The sequence below is a fragment of the Epinephelus fuscoguttatus genome, linkage group LG14 (assembly GCF_011397635.1).
Source record: "Epinephelus fuscoguttatus linkage group LG14, E.fuscoguttatus.final_Chr_v1".
Lineage (NCBI taxonomy): Eukaryota > Metazoa > Chordata > Actinopteri > Perciformes > Serranidae > Epinephelus > Epinephelus fuscoguttatus.
This window is the reverse complement of record NC_064765.1, coordinates 8,718,551-8,742,672: the sequence shown is the minus strand read 5'-3', so window position 1 is coordinate 8,742,672 and position 24,122 is coordinate 8,718,551. Positions and strand designations below refer to the sequence as shown.

General features: G+C 41.8%; 1 protein-coding gene across 1 annotated transcript; it reads left to right on the top strand.

Annotated features, from left to right (window-relative positions):
* Positions 1–132: 132 nt before the first annotated feature.
* Positions 133–23,919, top strand: fbln5 (fibulin 5). Its single transcript, XM_049596029.1, has 11 exons — positions 133–587; positions 738–792; positions 1,071–1,119; positions 1,319–1,600; positions 15,385–15,507; positions 17,824–17,940; positions 18,092–18,208; positions 18,937–19,059; positions 19,589–19,715; positions 19,811–20,006; positions 22,343–23,919. Exons 1-11 carry the CDS (start codon positions 544–546, stop codon positions 22,502–22,504), a joined length of 1,395 nt encoding a protein of 464 aa, XP_049451986.1. The 5' UTR covers positions 133–543; the 3' UTR covers positions 22,505–23,919.
* Positions 23,920–24,122: the final 203 nt, after the last annotated feature.

Below are 24,122 nucleotides of genomic sequence, written 5' to 3'. Positions count from 1 at the left end.
ACTACACCGTGGATCGCTCGCGTTGGCTGCGCCAGATGTGCAGTGTCATTCAGCTGTACGAGGAGGAGGAGGAGGGAAGAGGGGGGGCTGTTTATATCTTTGGAAAACAGACACCCACTTTGTATGCTTTATGCCTTTTTACCCCCCAACAGCACAGGAGTAGCAGCTTGTTGGAGTGAGTGCGCCGCTGTCTCTCTGTGCGCGCTCTGACCGGAGGGGGCTGGCTCTCCCCTGATTGAATCCAGCTGTTGTGAAAGCGCTCGGAGGGGGCCAGTCAATTTGCATTGCTAAATAATCTCGTAGAGGACGACAGAGCGGGGCAGAAACAGAACGGTCCATTTTGGAAAAAGGCATTCCTGCAACACTTGGTCAATGTACCGAAGCTTCAGCTCGACCAGACAGCGCTTAATGAAAACCTGGTGTCGGCTTTCGCGTAAAGGCGCATAGTTGGGGGGCGGTGAGAGCGCTGCTGGGTAGTGGCGAGGGGATTTGGGGAGAATTTACGGGTCGTCTAAATCTTTCGTTTTTGAGAAACCATAAACCATGCTGTTTGAAATACGTGGCTTCAGGTTTTGCTCTTCCGCAAGGTCAGTAATCCTCCTCTTTTCCTCCTTTGCGTAACGGACTCAGTGGAGTCATTCCTGCTTTAGTTATGTGTTTGAATGAGTATGTAACGGGGTGCTTGCACCGAGCTCCTGGTTTTTCAGAGTTGAAAACTTGAAATTCCCTCTTTGCAGGATGTTGGCAGCTCTGGTATTTATTCTGCTTTGTATCAAGCCTGGACACGGACAGGTAACACAACACCTTCCTTCAGTGTTTGCAGGGACTTCATTCATTTAGACCAAGGTCATGGTCATAGCCTGGAAATGTGCTGTAGTCAATGGCTTTAATGACAAGAAAACTGTGATTACACTGTAAGAAAGCCAGCCTGTAAAGATACAAAGGCATGGCAGAATGTAACAGACAACACTTGTTGAATTTGCATGAAAACTTTAACCTTATTTGATGAATAGTTTGTCAGAAATTTTATACAAACACACTGAAACAGCCTCCTGATCATCTCTCCTCAGACCTGCACAGAAGGTTTTGCTTATGATCGCAGGTCGAGACAGTGTATAGGTGAGTGACATGACCTCTAACCTCAAATTTTTGAAAGTTGCATCATGGACATGAGCCTCATCCAGAGTAAAAACACATTAGAGTGTGCAGTGGAATAAGTTCCCAGACTTAACACAGTATCGAGCAGTAAATTGATCACAAGCCCACAGATGTTCTGTGTGCAGGAATGGCCTTATCACTGCACCGCTCTGTATTCCAGATGTGGATGAGTGCCGTATCCTGCCAGATGCTTGCCGTGGAGACATGCGCTGTGTGAACCAGAACGGAGGCTACCTGTGCATGCCCAGGAGCCTGTACAACCAGCCGTTCAGACCGGAGACCCCGGTCCTGCCTGAGCCGGTTTACCCGGACCCATCGGTTGGATTTCCAGACACCTTCCTCCCGAGTGTTCCGAGATCTGTGGAGCCCAGCTATCCCAGAGTAAGGAGCACGGCGCAGTGCATCCTGGGATATGCTCCTGCAGAGGACGGCACCTGTAATGGTGAGTCAGTGTCTGCTGTGTGATTTCAGTGGTGGAAGAAGTGCTCAGATCCTTTACTTACTGTGCATAAAAGCACCATTACAACAAGGTAAAAAATTCTACTGCAAGTATGTCATGCATTTATAATCCTACTTAAAAGTACAGAAGTATTATCAGCAGAAAAGAATTAAAAGTAAAGGTGCCTGTTGTGCAGAAAAATGGCCCCTGATACTGATACACACCCACCAGCCACAACATTAAACCACTGACAGGTGAAGTGAATAACGTTGATCATGTTGTTACAATGCAATTTTCTGCTGGGAAACCTGGGGTCACTTGACACGCACCACCCAAGCACCCTCCTCATGGCAACAGCGCCTCCCCGATGGCAGTGCCCCTTATTAGGTCAGTGTACCCTGCCTCACCACAAATCACTTCTCAGGAATGGCCCAAGGAACGGCCTCCAAATTCTCCAGATCCCAATTCGATCAAGCATTTTACAGATGTACCGGTACTCCAGAGTTTCTCTGTCCATGCTTCAACAGGTCAGAGCCAAGTCCGATCCAAGGTGGAGCTTCTGACCAGTCGGAGCATGGGCTCAGGACCTCTAGGAGGGTCCTGGCACCAAGGTGTTGGCAGTAGTATGAACAGTGGTTACATGAGCCTCGAAACCAGCCACAACTCAGCCCTGAGCAGAGTGACCGTCCTCTACTGACCAATCAGACTGCAGCGTTCACAGCTCCACCTTTTAGTACCAGATCTGTGTGCTAGGTACCCCAACAGAGGGGGGACCAAACATGGGGACGGTGAGGAACGGTTTCATTGGTACCATCCACAACTTTTCACATTGGAAAGACAAAAAACGCGTACCGAACTGAACTGAACTGAACCTGTGTTGCCCATTTCTCGCCTAAAATGGTTTCTTAAACATATTTTAGCTCACTGTTTAACTGTCACACGAGACTGTTTGTTACCAGCTGGCTGCCGTATTATGCCCAGGTAGGAAACTTGCATTATGTCAAACACACACACAACTTTTCACAGTGGAACTTAACTGTACCGTACTGCTTGGTGGAAACAGAGATTTTGAGTCCTGTGAATTGCAAAGTGAGGTACCGTCACATCCAACGAATGCTTGATCAGATTGGGATCTGGAGAATTTAGAGGCCAGGTCAATGCCTTGAGCTCTTTGTCACATTCCTGAACAGTTTTTACAGTGAGACCCAGCACACTGTCCTGATGTAGGAGCACTGCCATCGGAGAATACCTTTGCCATGAGGAGGTGTACTCGGTCTGCGACAGTGTTTGGGTGGGTGGGGCATGTCAAGTGGCATCCATGTGAATCCCAGAGCTAAAGGTTTCCCAGCAGAACGATGCATTGTAACATGATGATCAATGTTATTCACGTCACCTGCCAGTGGTTTTAACGTTGTGGCTGATCAGTGTATATGACTATAAATTACACAGTAACTCGCAGGGGATGGACAAAGTCATTGTTTTGCAAGTCACAAGTCAACTCCCAAGTCCTACACTTTGAGTTTTGAGTCTTAAACAAGTCATAGTTTGCTCTTCACCACATGTAATGCCATTTTAACAACTGAGTAATACGATATTAGACATCCAAAAATCATGAATTCTTTTTGTGCATTTATTTGTGAAACCAAGTTTGTTGGAAGTTGTTGGATCTTCGTTTTCGACCTGCACGTTCACACTCAGTACCGTAATGTTAGTTCTGGTTCACTCCTGCGACTTAATTGGATGCTGTCAGATTGGTTCAAAGTGGATCTGGAGAATTACTATATTTTTTGTTCACTTTAAGAATTAGTATTCTTATTATTACTGTTCAATTGGTTATCGGTTACTTCAATGTGCTGTCATGCCCCATTGCAACTTCTGACAGCTGTCAGTCAGCTGGCATCTGTTTGCAGCTCAGTCGATGTGATGTATCATCTGCTGTGCAGAGGATTGTGGGTCAGAATAGCCAGAAAAGCATGCTGGTTTGCAGACTGCGAAATCAGACCTGATGTAGTAGAACATCCTGGTATTTTTGGCATACTGCGTTTGACAAACTATGTGTTGGGACATACTAAATCTTTTTCTGGCACACTATATAGTATGGTGGAATGGGTATTGGAAGGCACAGTCTGACTGAAGTCCAAGTCATATGGATCAAGTCTACACCTCTGCTAACTCCAGCTGTCGGATGAATACAATGGAGTTAAAGTTCAATAATTCCATTTGACATGTACTGGAGTAGAAGCAGACAGCAGCATAAAATCAAGTGTACCTCAGCGCTGGACTTAAGTGTAGCACTTGCGTAAATGTACTAACAGTCGTGCTGTGTAGCAGTCCTCACTTTTCCTGTCTACATGACAGATTTCAAAATGTGAAGGAAATACCACTTCACCCAAGTCTGTTGGTCTCATTTATCAAAAGTCGTCAGCTTTTCCAGAAGTGCTGCTCATTGTATTCATTGTTTGTTTATTGCAGCCACACAAAAAACTTCTGTTCGGTATCAGAGTGTGCCAGCATATGCTCCCATTCATTACAGAAGCCAGAAGTCAGTCTGCTGTTTCTGCAGCCACAGTGGTTGCAGAGCCGAGCGGGGTTCTTGACCCTTTCCAATGAAGCAATATCTACTTCCAGCCCCTTTGGCAAAGACCGCTTTTTCCTTTTCTGGCTATTTTATTTTACGTTTTAGGCACTTGAAAATACAAAAGTATCAATCAGTTCATGAGGACAGTTGCACAGTAAAAAAAATAATTTTGTGACACATCAATATATTTTCTTGCTTCCTACCATTATTTCATAACCTCTCAGTTTTATCTTCAGTTGGGAAACACTTATATGTGGGTCACATTTTCTCCCCCAGAAGCAGTTTTTCAACATTGTTTTTAAAGTCATTGGATCCTCAGTTTAAGTGAGTCTTTTGGCTACCACGAGAGCTCAGTGAGTCTTAAAAGTGACATCATATTATAAAAGATTAGTTCACCCTAAAATCAAAATGACCTATTTTGATTCGTGTTTATCAAACTAGATAGTTTAAGCAACAAAAAAATATGTATGAAAAACTTAACATCAATGTCTCTTTCTAGAAGTTATGACCTGGTTACTCAAGATAACCCACAGACCTTATTGTGAGCAGGTTTTTTTAGGGATGATTTTCTTTCTACCAAACTACACCCACCAACCGTATCACCACGCAGAAGGAGGAGTGCATCTACTCATGGATGAAAGGCTCATGACAGCACAAGATGTAAATGTAACCCACTGCCTCTGCACACCTGTCGCCAGACTCTCCCTCTACACCTCCCCTGGAGGTTTTTTTTTTCTTTATAGTTGTGGCGGAGTGTGGTGCGGAGAGAAGGAGGCACCAGACGCAGGATTGGGGAGTGTGGTTGAGACCGGGACTGTGTTTTATTTCATAGTAACACTCAGTAACATCTCTGCTGCTGGCATCACATCCTCAACAAAATCGTCAACCTTGCAGGGCAAGAGAAAATAAACTTTTTCTAAGAAATAAATCTCCTACTCAAACAATAATTACCATTAAAAAAATAAATAAATCAAATAAAAATAAATGTAACGCAGAAGTTTTACAACTGTGTCAAACCGACGCCGTACCTACACCATAGACTCTGCATCGATGCTGAGCCTATGCTGTACCTACGCCATAGCCTGGCGTGCACCTCCCCAGAAATTGACTACACGTTGCCGCGATGCAGATCTCCTGTCTAGTTTTGTAAGCTGAAACCATTTCCTTTTTTTTGGCCATTTTGCCTTTAATGGACAGGACAAGTAAGTGTGAAAGGGGGAGAGAGAGAGAGGGATGACATGCAGCAAAGGGCCACAAGCTGGATTTGAACCTGGGCCGCTGCAGCAACAACATTGTACATGGGGCGCCTGCTCTACCACTAAGCCACCAACGCCCCAAGCTGAAACCATTTCCCTCTGTGGAAACAAAGCTTTTGTTTACTTTAATTTCACAGATAAGAAACAATAAATTGTGAAGACAATAAAGCCTCCACAAAAATAGCATTTTAAGTCTTGTGTGCGATGTATCCTGGCTTCATATGAACAGAGGAAATCTCTGCTCGTCGCTAGGCTAATTTCTACAATGTGAAATGCCATAGACTTGTGCTAATAATGTTAGCATGTTATATTTGTTTGGAAAACATGTTTAGCATAAGACTGTTGTTTTGTCTGTGAATCTTGTAGGCTGTAATGGAGCTGAATTTTGTAACGTTACCTTTGTTAAGTGTTGCTGTTGTCACGGGCTTCATATGAGTAGAGGACAAGTACGCTAGCCGCTAGGCAAATTTATAAAATGTAAAATGCCATAGGCTTGTGCTAAAAACATTAGCATGTTGTATTTGTGGGGAAAATGCGTCCAGCAAAAGAATTGCTTGGTTGCAAGTTATAGTGAAGCCCAAACACCGCTCTCTCAGGTGAATGTTGGTGTTGGACCCATTCACCATCACTCCCGCCCCTCTCAGACTTTCACCTTAACTTTCGTCCTTGTCCTGCCGCATTTCCCCCTAATGCCTTCAGGCGCCGTTAAACTAAATAGGCAACTGGACGCGTATCATGGCAACATTAAAGGACGCCTTTTTTTTTGTTGGTTTCTGACGCCGCAAGTCACTGCCCAAGTGGCGGATTTTGACAATTTAAGAGTGAACCCGTGCTTGTTTGACAGATGAAAAGCTCTGGGAGACCTGAATCAAAATGATCAGCTTTTCCATATTTACCACAGACTGATATTTACAGAAGAAGGGAAACACATCTGTCGACTGTGATTGGTTGTTCCCCATCACATGACATGTGGTACCCGCTGCTGCGACCCAAAAGTTGAACTCGATGTATCTTAGTGTTGTCATTGCGCCCTGAAAAACAGGCGCTCGGGAATGCGTGCATGCTGGAGTTGCTCTGGCATTTGAGAACGCCTGCCGCGTGTCTTCATTGAAAACAATTAATTTGAGGACGCAAAAAACGCAGCATGTGTGCGGCCCCTTAAGCAGGTAGCTGCCTTACATAAACATTAATGCCATCCTCAACTGAGCTGTAACGTTAGCTAGTTTAGTGGTGCTAGATGAGCTAGCAGTAGATGCACACTTCCTTCTGTGCAGTGATTCAGTTGACAGGTGTAGTTTGGTAGAAAGAAAGTAGTTCCTACATGAAACTGCTCACAACAAGGTCTGTGGATTATCTTGAGTAACTGGGTCATGATTTCTGGAAAGAGACATTGTGCATTGTGCTTTGAGCACCACAAGCCGAGTACCATCTGGTTCCATTATATTAGAGAGACAGCAAACATCTTGACAGCTGATATCTCCAACACTGCAGTTCACACCAAAACAATCTAAGCTGATAATTAGCACTCCAAGTAAGAGGAAAAATATATGTTTTTGATTTTGGGGAGAACTGTCTCTTTAAGGATCATTACTGGATAATTATCCCAGTCTGTCTTCTGCTGCAGCAGCTTGCAGCTTGGAGCTGATTCTCTGCAGCGACTCTGCTTGAAAGATGTGAATGTTTTGAGTCCCGACATCTGCCGCCTCCTGCTGTTTATCAGATGTTAGAGTGAAACTAGATGGACATGGTGACACACGGGAAATGCACTCGAGGCCAGGGATTCAGTGTAAGTCTTTAGAGATTATGGTTGAACTCCAGGGGAATGCATGAATCCATCAGATCACAGGGACAGATGGTGTTTGATGCTCGGTGCAGCGTCATGTCTGCCGTCACCCGGCTGCAGCAGAGGGGCCTTGAACTCCTCACAGTGAGGAAATTTCTGCTCTCTAATTGATTCTGTTGAATTTCACAACTGCAAGAGATCCCAGCTGTCAGATAAACACTAAATGTCTGATGTCCCCCCCCCCCGCCCAGCTGTCTTAAATACATCTCAACATAATTTCCCCAGTGTGTCCAGCCGGGACAAGCTGTTGAGAACAGCCTCCTTAAAGTCCAGTTGGAGTGTTTCTTTGGATAAATCAGCCATGACCTTGTAATGAGTGGAAAATGTACACATACAGTACAGTTTTCTCCCTCTGAAGAGAGCTTTAGAGTTTAGCTCATGCACAAATACGGCCTGTTTCTCTTTCAAGGGGAGACGGCCTGTCAGTGGGCTCACAACCTTGTTTGGGTAAACTATACCATCACAGTGCCAAACATGAGGTCATGTGTTGCCAAATCTGTGCCTGGAAAACAGGCATACCTCTGTGGGGGCCGTTCCTAAGAAGTCCTCGCAACCCTACAGGCTGGTGTGTGTGTGTGTGTGTGTGTGTGTGTGAAGTGATCTAATGGCTTGTTGAGTGATGCTACGGGGCAGAAATTACACAGACTGTGACTTCCTGTCTGAACCTGCAACAAACATGGCTTTGTCTTCAAGTTAATGGCACTACGCTCTATCAGTGTCACTAATGGCACCAGTCTGGGGGAACAACAGAACAAATTAGCCGTTGGGTATGCGTTAATGCATTTGTGGGTTTGTTTTTTCAAGGTCAAATTTGTACTACAAAGGGCGGCCTTTTCCAGGCAGTGTTATGGTGTGTAATTGTCCTCTTTTAGCTGATATCTGGAGCCCATCCGTGCAACAGATTACACTGCTTGCAGAAAGTCTGTTATTATCTGCCCCTTGTGGTATCTAGCCAAGCAGATACACTATACGGACACCCGATTTTAAAGCCTGGCTGCAGGGGTGTGCTCCCAGTCAGCCACAAGAGTATGAGTGAAGTGGGCCATGTTGAGCGATAAGGCTTGGCTTGCTGTCAGCGTTAGAGTTCATCACAAAGGTGTTGGACGTGGATCGAGGTCAGGGCTTTGTGCAGACCAGTCAAGTTCTTCCAATCATTTCTTTGTGGACGTGGCTTTGTGAACAGGGGCACTGCCGTGTTGTAACAGGAGAGGTCCTTCGTCAAACTGTTGACTCAAGGTTGGAGGCAGAATTATAGTCAAAAGAGCCATAATGTGCAGTATCATTTAAAGAATAATATTGAAGATTGTCATGTGAATAAATGACAGGTGAATTGTGTTTATATAGCGCTTTTCCGGTCTTAGGGACCACTCAACACAAGCACAATTCACCTGTTCACACATAGATTCATACACTGGCGACCGAGGCTGCCATGCAAGGTGCCACATACTCATCAGATACGCATTCACACGCAATAACACACCGATGGCACCACCGTTGATAGAAATTTGGGGCTCAGCATCTTGGCCAAGAACACTTTAACATGTAGACTGCCAGGGCCAGTGATCAAACCACTGATGTTCCGATTGGTAGACGACCACTCTACGATGTGAGCTACATCTTGTTAAGTCTTTATCAAGTGCCAAATGAGGTGGTGTTTGAACCAATGGCCCACTGATTAATGCCTTTGTATTTGCAGTATTACAAACAGGTTGTCTGAAAAAATCCCTTACAGCACACAGTTAGTGACATGTTTTTCTTCAACTAGCAGTGGTTGGTTTGCCAGAGAAGGTAGATGGAGCTAATGCAAACGACTCGCCTTTTAACTCACTCGTGTGTGAAACGAAGTCTGTCTGTTTGTATTGTGAGTAAATGATTAGTTTGGCCGAACAAACCAATGCCAACTGAGTGTGGTTACACAGGGGATACTTTTTGGATCTCTGGGAAGTGAGATCCAAAAACAAACCGGCACCTAGCACTTACCACCATTGGTGCCCCCACATCTTCCAGATTATAAATTCAAGGGCCGAGACACACCAAACCAGCATCAAAGAACTAGTTGCGACAAAGGACGACGGTTGCGTCACCTCACGTCGCCTGTGTCTCTGCCAAAAAGTTGCTCTCATACACATCACAAAGACTTCCGCGACAGCCAATTTGTGCGTATGTCTGCACCTGCACGAGAGAACATAACTCTCCATACCAGCAGGCGGCAGTAGTCTGTACTTATCGCTCAAAGAGGGAAAGCAGAAAACTCACATGACGGATTCAAGATGCTAGTTAGCCAGTTAGCACATTGACAACACCCCGATGTTGAAAGAATAAATGATAATTACCGTGTGCTAGCAAACAATAACATTTCTAGATTTCTAACTGTTTCTGCTAAAGAGCTCAACAGATAAAAACATAATCTTACTTAATATAACAAGTATGTTGCGATCTCACGCCTTCTTGAATGTAGCCGTTTGTTGTCTTCTGGTGCGCAGAACTGAATTGCCAATGAGAGTAATTTCTCTTACCTATGGGTTCTGCAGGCTCTGCTGCCCATTCAGCATGCTGAATCAGCCAGAAAACAGCAGTCAAGGGACGTCTTAGTGCCAGCAGTGGGGGACACGCTACAATCGCTCACAAACAGCCTGACATTGACCAATGGCAGATCGTCAGCTTGGTGTGTCGGGGCCTTAAGCCTTTCCTGAAAGGAATGGTTTGACATTTTGGGAAATATGCGAAGGCCTTCCTTGCCAAGCATTAGATGAGAAGAATGTTACCACTGTCACATTTGTGTGTTAAATATGAAGCTGCAGCCAGAAGCCAGTTTGCTGAGCATAAAGACTGGAAACAAGAGGAAACAGCGAGCCTTAAGTCATTGTCATTCTTGATTGTTTAATCTAAACATAAACAAAAGTCAAGAAGTAGTCTGGCACAGCTTGCAACCACAACTGGTTTTTGTACAGATTAAAGTAACAAGATAAAGAGCTGCTGGTAAGTGGATTTTGTTATCTTAAGATAGCCGTGTGCCCTCGTCTCCTGGCTCCAGCTTCATATTGAACAGACAGATGCAAGAGTGTTATCTATACTCTCATCAAAGTTTTATCAAGAAAGTGAATAAGTGTGTTTCACAAAAAAATATTCCTTAAACTGGAACAAGGGGGCATACCAGACCAAAAGTATTTGGACAGTTGTGTCACAATTGTGAACTTTATTTTACTTAGAGAACTACTTCCTCCCAAATAACGGTCCCTTTGGAAACAGTTTGCAGCAAGGTTTTAGATAATCCAGAATAAAGGGAAAGACATGTTTCTGTTAAGATTTTATGCTTTGTGGACAACAAATGAAAATGTATGCACCTTTATTACAGTATTGGCAGAGATCTCATCATCTCACTTCTGCACATACCACCAAAAACTTGGCCGGATACAAATAGCAGCAGATGAGAGAATATGTTGTTGAATTTTGGGTGAATTGATTGCTCAAGCACACTTTTACTCACTGTCATATGAACCAGCAGCAGCACAGAGTGTTGTAAGTCACATGACACCTCCAGAGGTCAGATACTGTGTTTTTCTCTTCACATGGGACTGAGCTCTTCATTTCCGCTCGTAACTTCAGTTTTGGGGATTTTCATGTTTTTTGCTCGAGTTTCAGGATTACGTGCTCCTCTGTGGCTTCAGAAAAATGTCCGACCTCGTGGGCTTTAGAAACCAAGAGATACACTAAAAAATGCATCATAGCTGATCTGAAAACAAGACTATTTGCTTCTGATTACATTCGTTGAATTTTCCATGTGGTTTGAGAGGAAGGGGAAGTACGGCAATTTTCAAAATTCATACTTGTTATTCCTGTGGTCTAAGACAGTCCAACAATATTAGTAAACATGAACAGCTCTCTCCCAAACCTCAAATTTGTGATGTCAGGAGCTGCTCCATTGACATTGAATTGGGAAAGATATTAAAGATGGCACCGAGAGCTTGTTTATATTTGGTATAAGGTAATGCGTCCTGATGCATCATCGTCAAGGACTTCTTCATCAGTGCAGGACATGGTGGTTGTCTTAGTGACAGCATGCTAACGCTCTATAACTACGACAAGTTGGACGACGTGATGCATGACTGTCCATTGTTTTGCCCTGTGGAAGAAAATGTGTTGATATCTCCAGCTGTACCAACACAACCGCTACATGATTAGCGAGCAGTTAGCAAGAGTGTGGACGTAATAACTGTGCTCTCTGACTGATGTGAAAATGATGTAGGTCGCAACAAAATCCAAACACAAATGGTTTACTGGAGACACATGATAGAAACAGGAGGAAACGGTGATGTATCTTGGCTGTCCACTAGTGTTTGGATAACCAAAATGCGTGTTAATACCGTGTGTAAACAGGCTCTGAGAGCACCCAGGGGTGTTCTGAGTATTTTCTGTTTCCGAGCTGATGACACTACAACAGCATAAAGCTCATTTGGGTATAAAAAAGAAAAGAAACATTCTGTGTGTCCACACAATCAGGCTCCCAATCATTGTTTATGGAGCTGCTCCAGACTTCATACTTGATATCATCACAACTTTGAGACTTACTTCTCTGGTGTCTGGCTCTGAAAGAGAGGAGCCCGTGTTCACATATATTGATTGAGGTTTAGTAGGCCATTAAAATAACCAATCCAGTGTCACTCCTAACTCATCAAACACTGACGCTTGGTCACTGGCGGTCGTCATCAGATACTGACGCACAGAGGCACCTGTTAGCACGATATGAGACACACCAGGTGGCGTCTTACAAAGAGTTCAACTATCTCGGGGTCTTGTTCAGGAGTGAGGGTAGAATGGAGTGTGAGATGGATCGGTGGTTTGGCGTGGCATCTGCAGTGATGTGGACACTGTGCCAGACAGTCATTGTTCAGAGGGAGCTGAGCCAGAAGGCAAAGCTTTCGATTTACTGGTCCATCTACATCCCAACCCTCACCTATGGTCATGAGCTCTGGGTAGTGACCGAAAGAATGAGATCGCGGATACGAGCAGCTGAAAAGAGTTTCCTCCGTGGGGCGGCTGGGCTCAGCCTTAGAGATAGGGTGAGGAGCTCTGACATCGTAGCAGGAGTAGAGCTGCTTCTTCTGCCCGTTGATAGCAGTCAGTTGAGGTGGTTCGGGCATCTAATCAGGATCCTCCTGGGCGCCTCCTGGTGGAGGTGTTCTGGGCTTGTCCCACTGGTAGGAGGCCCTGGTGCAGACCCAGAACGAAGAAAAGCAGAGAAAGCGAGCGTTGCTGGGGAGAGGGACGTCTGGGGTGCTTTGCTCAGACTGCTGCCCCAGCAACCCGGCTTTGGATAAGCAGATGAAGATGGATGGATGGATGGGTGGGTGAAGCAAATTTCTGATTTTATTCGGAAGACTGCTGTTTGTGTAAAACCAAAAGTCAGTTCATATAATAGCAACATAGTGTGCTGGTATGAGTAGCATACTACGCTAGTGACGTATGTCCTGTGATGTAACATGACATCAGTAACAGTTGTACTTATTTTTAGCCAAACCATGTTTTTTTTTTTTTCTCAACCCAACCACGTACTTTTGTTGCCTCAACTTCAGGAAGTAAATCTGAATCCATGAAATCCACTGGGGGTTGTTTTGTGTAAGTTTGTGTACAAATTTGGTATCACGGTCTGTCAAATGGTCAGCTTCTCTCAGTTTTCTGTACATTCAGCCATTTTAAACAAATCCCATCTGTCATGTCTCCTCTGAAGCTGATCGAGGTTGTCAGCAGTGACCCCAAAGCTCATGGGCAGCTCATGAATCAGTCTATATAAGGAGCTGAACTGAGACGCTCCTGCAGCTCGTGTGTGTGTGTGTGTGTACGTTGGAGATCTGCAGTAAGGCTACACATGGGGTGCAGATGAAGACCTTTCAGAGAGGTTTTGACTGGTAATTGCAAGCAGGTGTCGGGGGGCTGTGTAGATTTTGGCCAGAGGCCGAGCGCTCCGGGCCTCCTCCACCTCTTGTGAAGGGTCAGTGGTCCAAGTTGGCACAAAGGCCAACAACCCCACCGACAGACGTTATCGCTTCCCATAACTGCCTGTCCAAACAAAAAACTGGGCTCCCACCCACTTCCCCCACCAGGTTTCTAGAGATTGGTGACTTCATGGTCTGAGAACCATAAACAGAGGTTGGAATTTTTCATTTGTCATATCCTCATAAGGAAATGTGGCTATTATGATGTAGTGTGTGAGCTGCTCCAAGGGCGTTAAAGGAATTCAGATCGTAATCTGAGAAATCTTTAATCTGGTGCAAAAACAACAGTAAATTGATGCTGTATTGAAATGTTAACTATTGTGTTAAGAGTTTTTCTAAACACAGGGTGGTGAAAACCTGAGAGCTGGACAAACAGACTTTGGACTGGAAGTCGGTGCAGTCTTAAAGCCCAGCAGTCTGGTGGACATGCTTATGAGCAAGGCATGTAGAAAAATTACCATCAGTAGGCTGTGTAGCTTTTGTGAAGTGTGGTGACTGGCAGTTTTTATTTTGAAATATAACATCAGTAGAGACAGTCAGAGAAAAGGACATCCTATTTCCTGACAAAACTTCCCATCCCGATCCCGAGAGGTCAACCATATAAGGGGCTTGCTGAGAAATGAAGCAAAAAATAAGAGACCATACATTTCTGAAAGTGCAAAAGCATAACTTCCACATGGAAATTAATAGCATCAATGTGCTTCCACCGTATTCTTTCACTCATTTCTAAAACACATGTACATTAACTGTCTGTTTTACATCCTAAATAACATTCCTCATGTGCATCAACCTTCCCTAACTCTGTCCGCCTTAAAAGGAGCCTCTCCAGGCATCTCCTTTGTGTAGATTTTAAAGGCTAACTGCCAAACTGAAACACAAAAACCATGTACACCAGAGGTCGGCAACCTTTACTATCAAAACAGCCATTTTTGGCCATAATAGCTCTCAAGTAATCTGCCTGGGCTGCAAAACATATTTCAGCCTTATAATGAAGGTGAAAGTCTAAATTTGCCCATTATCATTCCTCAAAATGAGTCTAGCTGACACTGGGTGAGAGGCGGGGTACACCCTGGACAGGTCACCAGACTATCACAGGGCTGACACATAGAGACAGACAACCATTCACACTCACATTCACACCTACGGACAATTTAGAGTCACCAATTAACCTGCATGTCTTTGGACTGTGGGAGGAAGCTGGAGTACCCCGAGGAAACCCACGCTGACACAGGGAGAACATGCAAACTCTGCACAGAGGGGCTCAACTCTCTTTTACCTTTGAGTGTGTGTATGTTTGTGTCATCATGGCAAAATGTGATCCTGGTGGTAGCTTTCCTAGCAGGAACTACCACAGAAGCCGTTTAGTGGTTAAGTGTTTTGCCAGGTGTTGATATGTCTGTCTGCCCGTGGACAGATTTTGTTACCGCTAAGTGTCACAACGAAACTTTACAGGTGTGTAGAAGAGATCACAATGAAGGATGTGTTCACAGATGGATGTGGTCCAAGCAAAGGGGCCTAAAGTAGGGAGATAGGAAGTATGGAAGGGACCATTTCCCCTGCTTCTCAACCCCTTCAAAAAAAAGTCACTAACTACAGCTCACAAGATGGTCTCTAGTTTATATTACTATTATTGCTCTTTTATTGTTCATATTTCATTTGGTGATTCTTTGATTTGCCCTGGCTGCTGCTGTGTAATTTCCCTTTAGGTTGAATAAAGTACGCTATCTATGTGTCCATCTATCTAGTTCCTTAAACGCTCCACATGGGAATCAACAGGTGTCTCATTTATAAACACAGTGTATGCACAAAACGAGGCCTGAAAGAGGCGTGCGCCACTTTCCGCGCAAAAGTTGTGATTTATAAAAGCAGACTTGATGGGAGCAACTTTGACCCATGCTTTTGAACATTTTGGAGACTGGAAATTGGCGACACAGGTGGTGAGGTAGAAGCCTGACTGTAGAAACTGTCAAGTATTTTTTGGCTTTTGTCCATAAGTACATTTTTAGTATTGATCCTACGCACTGTTTTATAAATGAGAGCCCTGTTTTGTTTCGTTTTCTTCCTGCAAAAAAGGAAAGGCACTGTTAATAACAACACCCCCTCTCTCTCTGTTGCAGACATTGACGAATGTGAGACAAACTCTCATCACTGTAACCCCACCCAGGTCTGCATCAACACATCAGGTGGCTACACCTGCTCCTGCACTGAGGGATACTGGCTCATTGGTGGACAGTGCCAGGGTGAGTGAACTGAGTGAACATCAGCACAGCAACATTGTTAAATTCTTCATGAGGGAGTGGCTTTTACATATTTTAGCTAATTAACTTCACATTGCACATAATTTACACTAGTGCCGAAAGTTATCAAAACCATATCAGTTAGTTCAGGGGTCAGCAACCTTTACTATCAACAGAGCCATTTTTTTTTTTTACCAAAAATTTATCTGGATCTGCAAAACATATTAAACATTATTATGAAGGTAACACAGCCTATTAAATCTAAATTAGCCTGTCAACATTACAAATAGATCTAAATGAGCATTCATCAGAGGTGGGTAGTAGCTAGTTACATTTACTCAGTTACATTTACTTGAGTAACTTTTTGGATAAATTGTACTTTTCCGAGTAGTTTTAATGCAAAATACTTTTTACTTTTACTTGAGTTATATTGTTTTAAAGCAACAATACTCTTACTTGAGTACAATATTTGGCTACTCTACCCACCTCTGAGTACATAATTACACACACACATATATATATATATATATATATGTGTGTGTGTGTGTGTGTGTGTGTGTGTGCAGTATATATAAGAATATATTTGTGTTTCTTGTGCCTTGATTTATGTTATGTTTATAAAGATTTAATTTATTTTTGTTTAAGTTAAAGGGGTATCATTTAAAATACATGAATTTGCAGATTATTATTTTTGATTGATTGATTACGTTCATGTTCTTATTTTACAAATAAATCAGACGTTACTCAACAGTTACTCAGTAATTGAGTAGTTTTTTCACCAAATACTCTTTTATTCTTACTCAAGTAATTATTTGGATGACTACTTTTTACTTTTACTTGAGTAATATTGTTCTAAAGTATCAGTACTCTTACGTGAGTATAATATTTGGCTACTCTACCCACCTCTGGCATTCATTAATATGTTCCACCACCAGGTGGCACTGCAGGGGTTTATTTATGATTATTTGGACCTTTAACTTTGCAGAGTTGGCGGTAAAAGCAAACAAATCTCTCACGTACAATTCAGTTTTTAATTCCTCCAAAACTTTTCCGTTTTTGCATTTCAATAGATAGCCAAGCTAGGGAGACTCAAGACTAATGTGGCCACCAGAATTGAGATTTGGTAAAATGTAGAGGAAAAGGTATTAGGCTGAACATATATTTAATTGTCGAAATGTTAAAACTTGATTGTAGAAAGCAAGTGTCACACACTCTGGCTCCATATGCATTCCTTTTATTTTGATAATGATAAAGTTTCAGCCTTTGGCTTTTGTCCGAAACGTGATCAAAATAAAAGGAATGCATATGGAGCCAGAGTGTGTGACACTTGTTTTCTACAATCAAGTTTCTTGCCAGTGATCAGCACCTCATGATAATTTTTGGTGTGCGTTGCTTTTATATTTTAAAGAAATGTTGAAACTTATCATTTAGTTGATAAAATGTAAAAACGTTTTTTATTCAGTGTATAGGCAACACTTTTTTTTACATTTGGAGAATGCCAGTATCACTTTAGGCCTACAGCACTGATAGTACGAATTAAAATGTAAAAAAAAAAAAATAAAAAATACATTGTTCATTTCATATGATTTTTTTTTTTTTTTTTGAAGCAAGCCACTCGAGAGTGGCTAAAGAGCAGCAGGTTGCCTACCCCTGAGTTAAAGGATGTGAAAATCAACTTGGTGTAAAACAGACATGTAAAACTTGTGTTATAGTGAGCATCATTATTGTACACTAATGCAATTATGAACAGAAACAGTTGGTGCATCTACAGAGGCTCTGACATTTGAAAGTCAATCTAAAGTTGCTAAAAGGTGTCGCATTCATAAGCTTTGTTCTGAAAAAATCTGAAAGGCAAGCAGTGACCAAGCATTGTTTGCCCCCCCCCCCTGCAATTTGATATTTTAATAGTAATAAATGTGATGGCAGCCTTGAAGGTACAAAACTGATGCCACAGTAAAGTTTGTTGCACATGATTCGTAGTTAATGGTCTAAACTTGTGTGAGGCATGTAAACAAATGAGTCAGTGACCAAGAAGGAATATCAGGGAAGTATTTCCTAAAATTAAGACCATATTACTTCTAACCACAGTTGGATGCAGAAAAAACAATGCTGCTTTTTGTCTGCTGTACAAAATGCCTTTAATGCCTCTGAAAGCTAAACAGCGCCCTCCTCAGGTTATGTGCAGTACAGCAGCTCAGCAGAGGTCTTGCTTAATCAAATCAATACAGCACACCACACTGTGGGTTTTCATTTATATCACAGTAAACAGAGCTGCAGTATGATGATTCATAACCAGTGTGTCTCTTTCTTTTTGGCCAGATATTGATGAATGTCGCTATGGTTACTGCCAACAGCTGTGTGCCAACGTCCCCGGCTCTTATTCCTGCTCCTGTAACCCCGGCTTCATCCTCAACCCAGATAGCAGGACCTGTCAAGGTACACACACACACACACACAGAGGCACAATAAATGCCCCGTGTAAAGAAACACATGCACATTGTTTCTTTTCAGATAAGCACACATGCTCACCTCCATGCCGTGCCCCACTGTTTTTGATTACTCTCCCCTCCTCTGTTTGTTCCTCCAGATGTGGACGAGTGTGAAGACGAACCGTGCAGTCACGGCTGCTTCAACACCTACGGCTCCTTCATGTGCAACTGTGACGAGGGATTCGAGTTGGCAGCAGATGGCACCTCGTGCATTGGTGAGACCAGCTGGTTGTGTTCTTTTGTATTGTGGTGGTGTTCATTACAGATTGGTGAGCCGTTTCTTTTTGACTTTGAGATGTAAAATGGAGTCTGTCTAAAGAGTATTTAAGTTTGACATCCTATAGAGTAAAAGTGACCTGAGCTATGTCTGAGCTGATAAATAAAGTATAACATCACTTTAAATGAGTGAAGCTGTACATTAATTAACTGTGTATACTTTAGATTTATATGGTAATTTGATTCATTATACCATCAACACATATACTTTAGACTACAGATACTCTTACCAGGGGTGACTTCACCAAAGTGCCAATTAATAAACAAACATGATTAATATGTCTTGATGATCCTGCACTTTTTCTTGATAAACAACCCATATTTCCGTGCCTTTTTGTGCTCTCTGGCGCCTTAGCTGCATTCAAATACATAAAAATACATTTCCAGTGTAAATTAATTTGCTTTCATCATGAAATAGAAAATATTCGACGGGCCATACAGCATCCAGTTGTTGGCTTTAAGTTGAACATCACTTCTATAGACAGACAAACACATTCACACCTACAGCCTCTTTAAACATCGGACTGTGGGAGTGAATCAGAACACCTAGAATGAAATCCATAGACCTGGTCAGATTTTAGCCCAAGACCCTGTTGCTGTTCGGCAGCACTGAGCAGCCCTTACAGTCGTTTCCTGATTAGTATTAATCCTTTTTTATTCCCTGTAGACCTGGATGAGTGCAGCTTCTCTGAGTTTCTGTGTCAGCACAGATGTGTGAACACACCCGGCTCTTTCTCCTGCATCTGTCCGCCTGGATATTATGTGTTTGAGGATGGACGGAGTTGTGAAGGTAAAGTTCAGGACAGAAGACAATAAATGTTTATTTTTAATGTCAGTTTGGCCGCAGTACAGATGTCACAGATATTTGGGCAACTATGAATGAAAAAAAAAATGCTAAAAAGCTTCTGTGAATTGTCTTGTTGTGTATAGTTTATACAGGGTAGTAGTTCCTGTTTGTCATGTTAATTTTGCAAGGAATATTTTTCACCTGTCACCTAAAAAGTTTTGTATTTGAGGTTTTTATTTAGTTAAAATGACCCATCTACATCTGCAATTCTACAGTTAAGATATTTAAGTAAACTTGAGCCAGCACTGAGATTAGCTGCATGTTTATGGATCAGGTTTACATCAGCTAATGTTTAAAACAAGTGTCATTTTACGTTTATTATGTTCTGTCTTTGTTTTGTAGTTCCATTCTCAGGCACAGTCATTCTCATGAACTGTATTGTTGTTGCTGTGTAAATGTTGTTTCTCTGATGTTGATGATGATGATGATGATGTTTTAACTGACTCTGATTGTTGTGTGCTTGATTTTAAAGATATCAATGAATGTGACACTGGTAACAACACCTGTACAACAGCACAAGTATGTTTCAATTTCCAGGGAGGCTACACATGCCTGAATCCTTTACAGTGTCTCCTTCCTTACATCGAAGTCAGTGACAAGTGAGTGTTTCCACCAAAGTTATATTTACACACATGCTCATATGTTGTATTATAACCTAACCTCCCCCTGTGTGTGTGTGTGTCCTCCTGTGCAGTCAGTGCATGTGTTCAGCTGAGAACCCTGCCTGCAGGGACAAACCCTTCACTATTCTCTACCGACACATGGACTTGTCGTCGGGGCGCAGTGTGCCTGCTGACATCTTCCAGATGCAGGCCACCACGCGTTACCCCGGCGCCTTCTACATCTTCCAGATAAAGTCGGGCAATGAAGGGCGAGAATTTTACATGAGGGTGAGTTACTGTACAGATCTGTAAACTGTAGACGAGACGGGCAAATACAGCATGATATAGTGGACTAATGCCAAAGTGTCACATCAGAGGAATGAAATGAGACATTTATTGTTTTAAATAAATTTATACTTGCTGTTTAAGCAGAGCCTCCTGCATTTTATGTTACTGACTGCAGCAAGCAACTGCATGTTTATTTGCAAAAAAGAGAACAAGAAGTGGGTTGTAAGCAAGAGCTATCACTAGTTAAACAAAGAAAACAGCGCCACCTGCAGAAACTCAAACTATCACCAGAGAATCCAATGAAATTACAGAGCAGAGCAGGAAGGGAAATGACAGTGCTGTTTGCTTGTTAAACTATCTGTGTGAAGAGCAGAAACACCACAGCTGTGACTGTTTGGTCGCCAGTGAGGCTGCAAAGCAACTATAAAAAGTCTGCGATTTATCTGATGTGATCATGGTGCTTGTAAATGAGGTCAACAATGAGCATGTTGTCTCAGAATCATGTTGCAAATAAGATTATGCTGCATAAATGTCAGACTGAATTGTCATTAAGTAAAAAATCATGGGCCTTTGTTAGTTTGTCATAATATAGCAATTTAAAGACATGTTCCCTGATTTGGAGGCACAAAAACAAACTTAATGTTTTTGAGCCTTTAGCACTGTAACTCCACACAGTTATAAATGTTCCAAGTTTCAAGTTCTTCATTATCCTATAGGATTGTATGATATTGGATTTTTTGCCTGATATATGCCAATATATAACAACTCATTTGACCAATAACCAATACTGATATCGATATATCCACCTAATTTTAGTGATCATCAAGTCTCTTCTGTAGTGGAGTTGACATCATATTATACATGCTTACTCTAATCATGACAGCCCACCAACAGATGGAGACATGAAATATAATACTTTTCAGTGTATGTAATATTAATTCATTGTCCATATTAAGAAAAAGCATGTTGGCCAATTCTGATTCTCATTCATTTTAAAGCCAATATTAGCTGATACCGATGATGTGCCGATATTATCGTGCATCCCTATCATCATATGATATGCCACAACAATAACAGAGAAGAAGTCGCTGGATCTCAGGCTGTTTCCAACAATGCTCACTGAACATGTATAAATATATATTGATTAAAAAATTGCACAAGTAAAAACAAAATGATAATCTTAAGAGATAAGTTAAAATATAAGCTAAAATATGAATATAATTGAAACATGAAATGAAGTAGTACTGATTTGTGTAGACAGGGCACTGCAAAAAACTGTTATTTTATCAAATAATAAGAAATATGATTTGGAAAATTAACAACTTTTGCTGCTACTAAGCTGTATGGGATTTTGGAGCAATGTCAAAAATACAAAAACAGGTCTGCGCACCAGAAACAGCTCCTCTTGGAAATTTTAATTGTATCACCACGTGTGATGTTTCGGGCACCATTCCTTCATCAGACATGAACAAGATAAGGAGACACACACCAAGCTATACAGGAACACCAATAAATAATAATCCCAAAAAATAACTTTAAGCACATGTATATCTACATTTTAAGGTCATGTGTTTTATCCCATTCTCACTTTATTTTAAATATGTTTGCGCATAAGAAGCTTGCATTAAAAATCTGCAGCAAAAAATAGCAGATATTTGATCCTGAGTCAAGTTTAGACTTTAAACACTTTGTTGTAGTTTTGATTCTGAACAGGAAACATAAATGATTAAGCTCCAATATAGTTTGTTTACATACATAGACCTTCTCCACAACACATTTTAACATGCCAGGGAAAGCACAGGTGTGTATAATAAAATAAATGATGGCTAAATGACTGAGACATTTAAACAGAGCAGAGTTAATGTTATCAGTAACACCTGTACTTAAGTAAACACATATACACTTGGCATAATGTCTGTAAAGAAAAGGGAAGACGCAAAACATGAAGCACCTATTCTTGGCCAGTAGATGGAGCAGTATGTGTGTGTGATGTGTTTTGAGGGGTGCTTATGAAATAAATATAGACATAGAAGAGACTTTAAGGAGGATTTTAAAGTATAAAGATTCTCTGTGGCATTATTTAATGACCACATGAGTTTTTTCAGTATCTTGTTAAAGTTATCTTCCCTTGTCCTTGTTTAATCAAGGCCCAGTCTGACCTCATGCACTATGGAAAACACATTAACTTTCCTTGACTTTGTGCTTGTGTTTGCTAGTTGTAAATGACACGACCAAGCCCGGGGACCTGGATTTCCTCCATCGTGTGCAGCTGTCAGATTCAAGCGTTTCCTGTACTCCGTTCCTCACATTCCTCCCCTGTCTTCTTTATCTTTCAGCAAACCAGTAATGTGAGCGCCACACTCGTCCTGTCACGGCCAATCAAGGGGCCCAGGGAGTTGGTGCTGGACTTGGAGATGGTCACAGTCAACAATGTCATCAACTTCAGAGGCAGCTCCATTATACGTCTGACGATATTTGTCTCAGAGCACCCGTTCTGAGAGTCCCAAATGAACTTCAGCATATCCCCAAAGAATCAAGCTGCAGTGGTTTGTTTGAGACAGCTCGTCACCTTTTTTTGTTTGTTTTTTAAAAGTCATTACGTCATCCTCAATAAAGACACGTCCGATAAAGACTCAGTCAAGATCAGCTGATGGGAAAGCATCCCTGTGCTTGAATCCCCACCCTGGTTTAATGGACACTGAGCTTTTATGGCTGCGATATGGACTTTCGACACAGAGGGATATTTATGGTGTACAATTTCTGACATCCTCTATTTAGAAAATGACCCGAAAATGATGGGAATTACCCTCGCTGAATACCAGTGTATACACAATACATTTCTTTTCATGAGCTCCCCTCAGTTGTCTGTGAATTTTCATCCCCTCAGATAAGCTGTGAAAGTGACATTTATATGCTTTCATTCAAGAGCTGTCATTGCATCATGATTTGTTTCGTGTTTCTTTACGCGACGGGAGGAGAGCCAGATATCTGAGCAGAAGTGTAATTGTACATTTGCAGTGGCAATATTTGAAATGATGTAACAACCAGTCATCAACTGAATTATTGATCACAGTTTCTTTTAGACCAATAAATGTCTTCACCACACAACTGTCCCTGGCATGAGCCGCCTACTGAACTCCAAAAACTATAAACTGCAACTTATTTTGGTATTATTAATCACAAATGTAAGTAACACTAATTGGGGGATTATATAAAGTTAAGATAAGTAGGAAAACTAAAAAAAAACAACAGGTTTTTGGCACTCAGATCTGGGAATAGATTATACAAAATTGGGAAAAACAGAAAAAATAAATATGTTGTAGTTATATCAGAACACGTCTTAGCACTGTACCAGTTTTGGGGGGTGTACTAATACAAAATTTGGGATTATATAAATTTAGTAAATTTTGGGGTCTCTTCACCAAAGTTGGGGGATTTGTACGCACAATAACAAAAATAAATCTCTTTACTAATCAACTGTCTCTGGCATGAACAGACTTCCGAACTCCTGAACTATGGCAAATTTGGAATTATATGACTCCCATTTATATGACACACATTTTGGGGGGCTATACCAAATTAAGGCAACTCAAAACATTGTGGGACCATAATGATTAACAAACCTTTTTGGGGGATTTTGGTGCACAGTATTTGTCTTCCCTACAAAACTGTCCTGAACTCATAAAGCTACAGCAAATTTGGGGATTGTAATGACATATTTTGAGGACTTTCACAAATTGATAATAATTAATTAATATTGGGGGCACAAATTTAGGTAATATTTAAAAATGACAAACAGAAAAAATAGAAAATGTTATAAATGTTATGTAATACATCATAACATGTTTTCGCACTATACCAGTTTTGGGGGTACACTAAAACAACATTTGGGATTATATGAATTAGCATATTTTGAGGTCACTACTCCAAAGTTGGGGGATTTGTACGCACAATAACAACAATAAATCGCTTCACTACAAAACTGTCTCTGGCATGAGCAGACTCCTGAACTACAGCAAAGTTGGGGGGGGATTTTGGAACACAATAACAAAATTTTACAAATTTTGGGGGCTATACCCAGTTAAGAAAATTCAAAACATTGTGGGGTTTAACAAA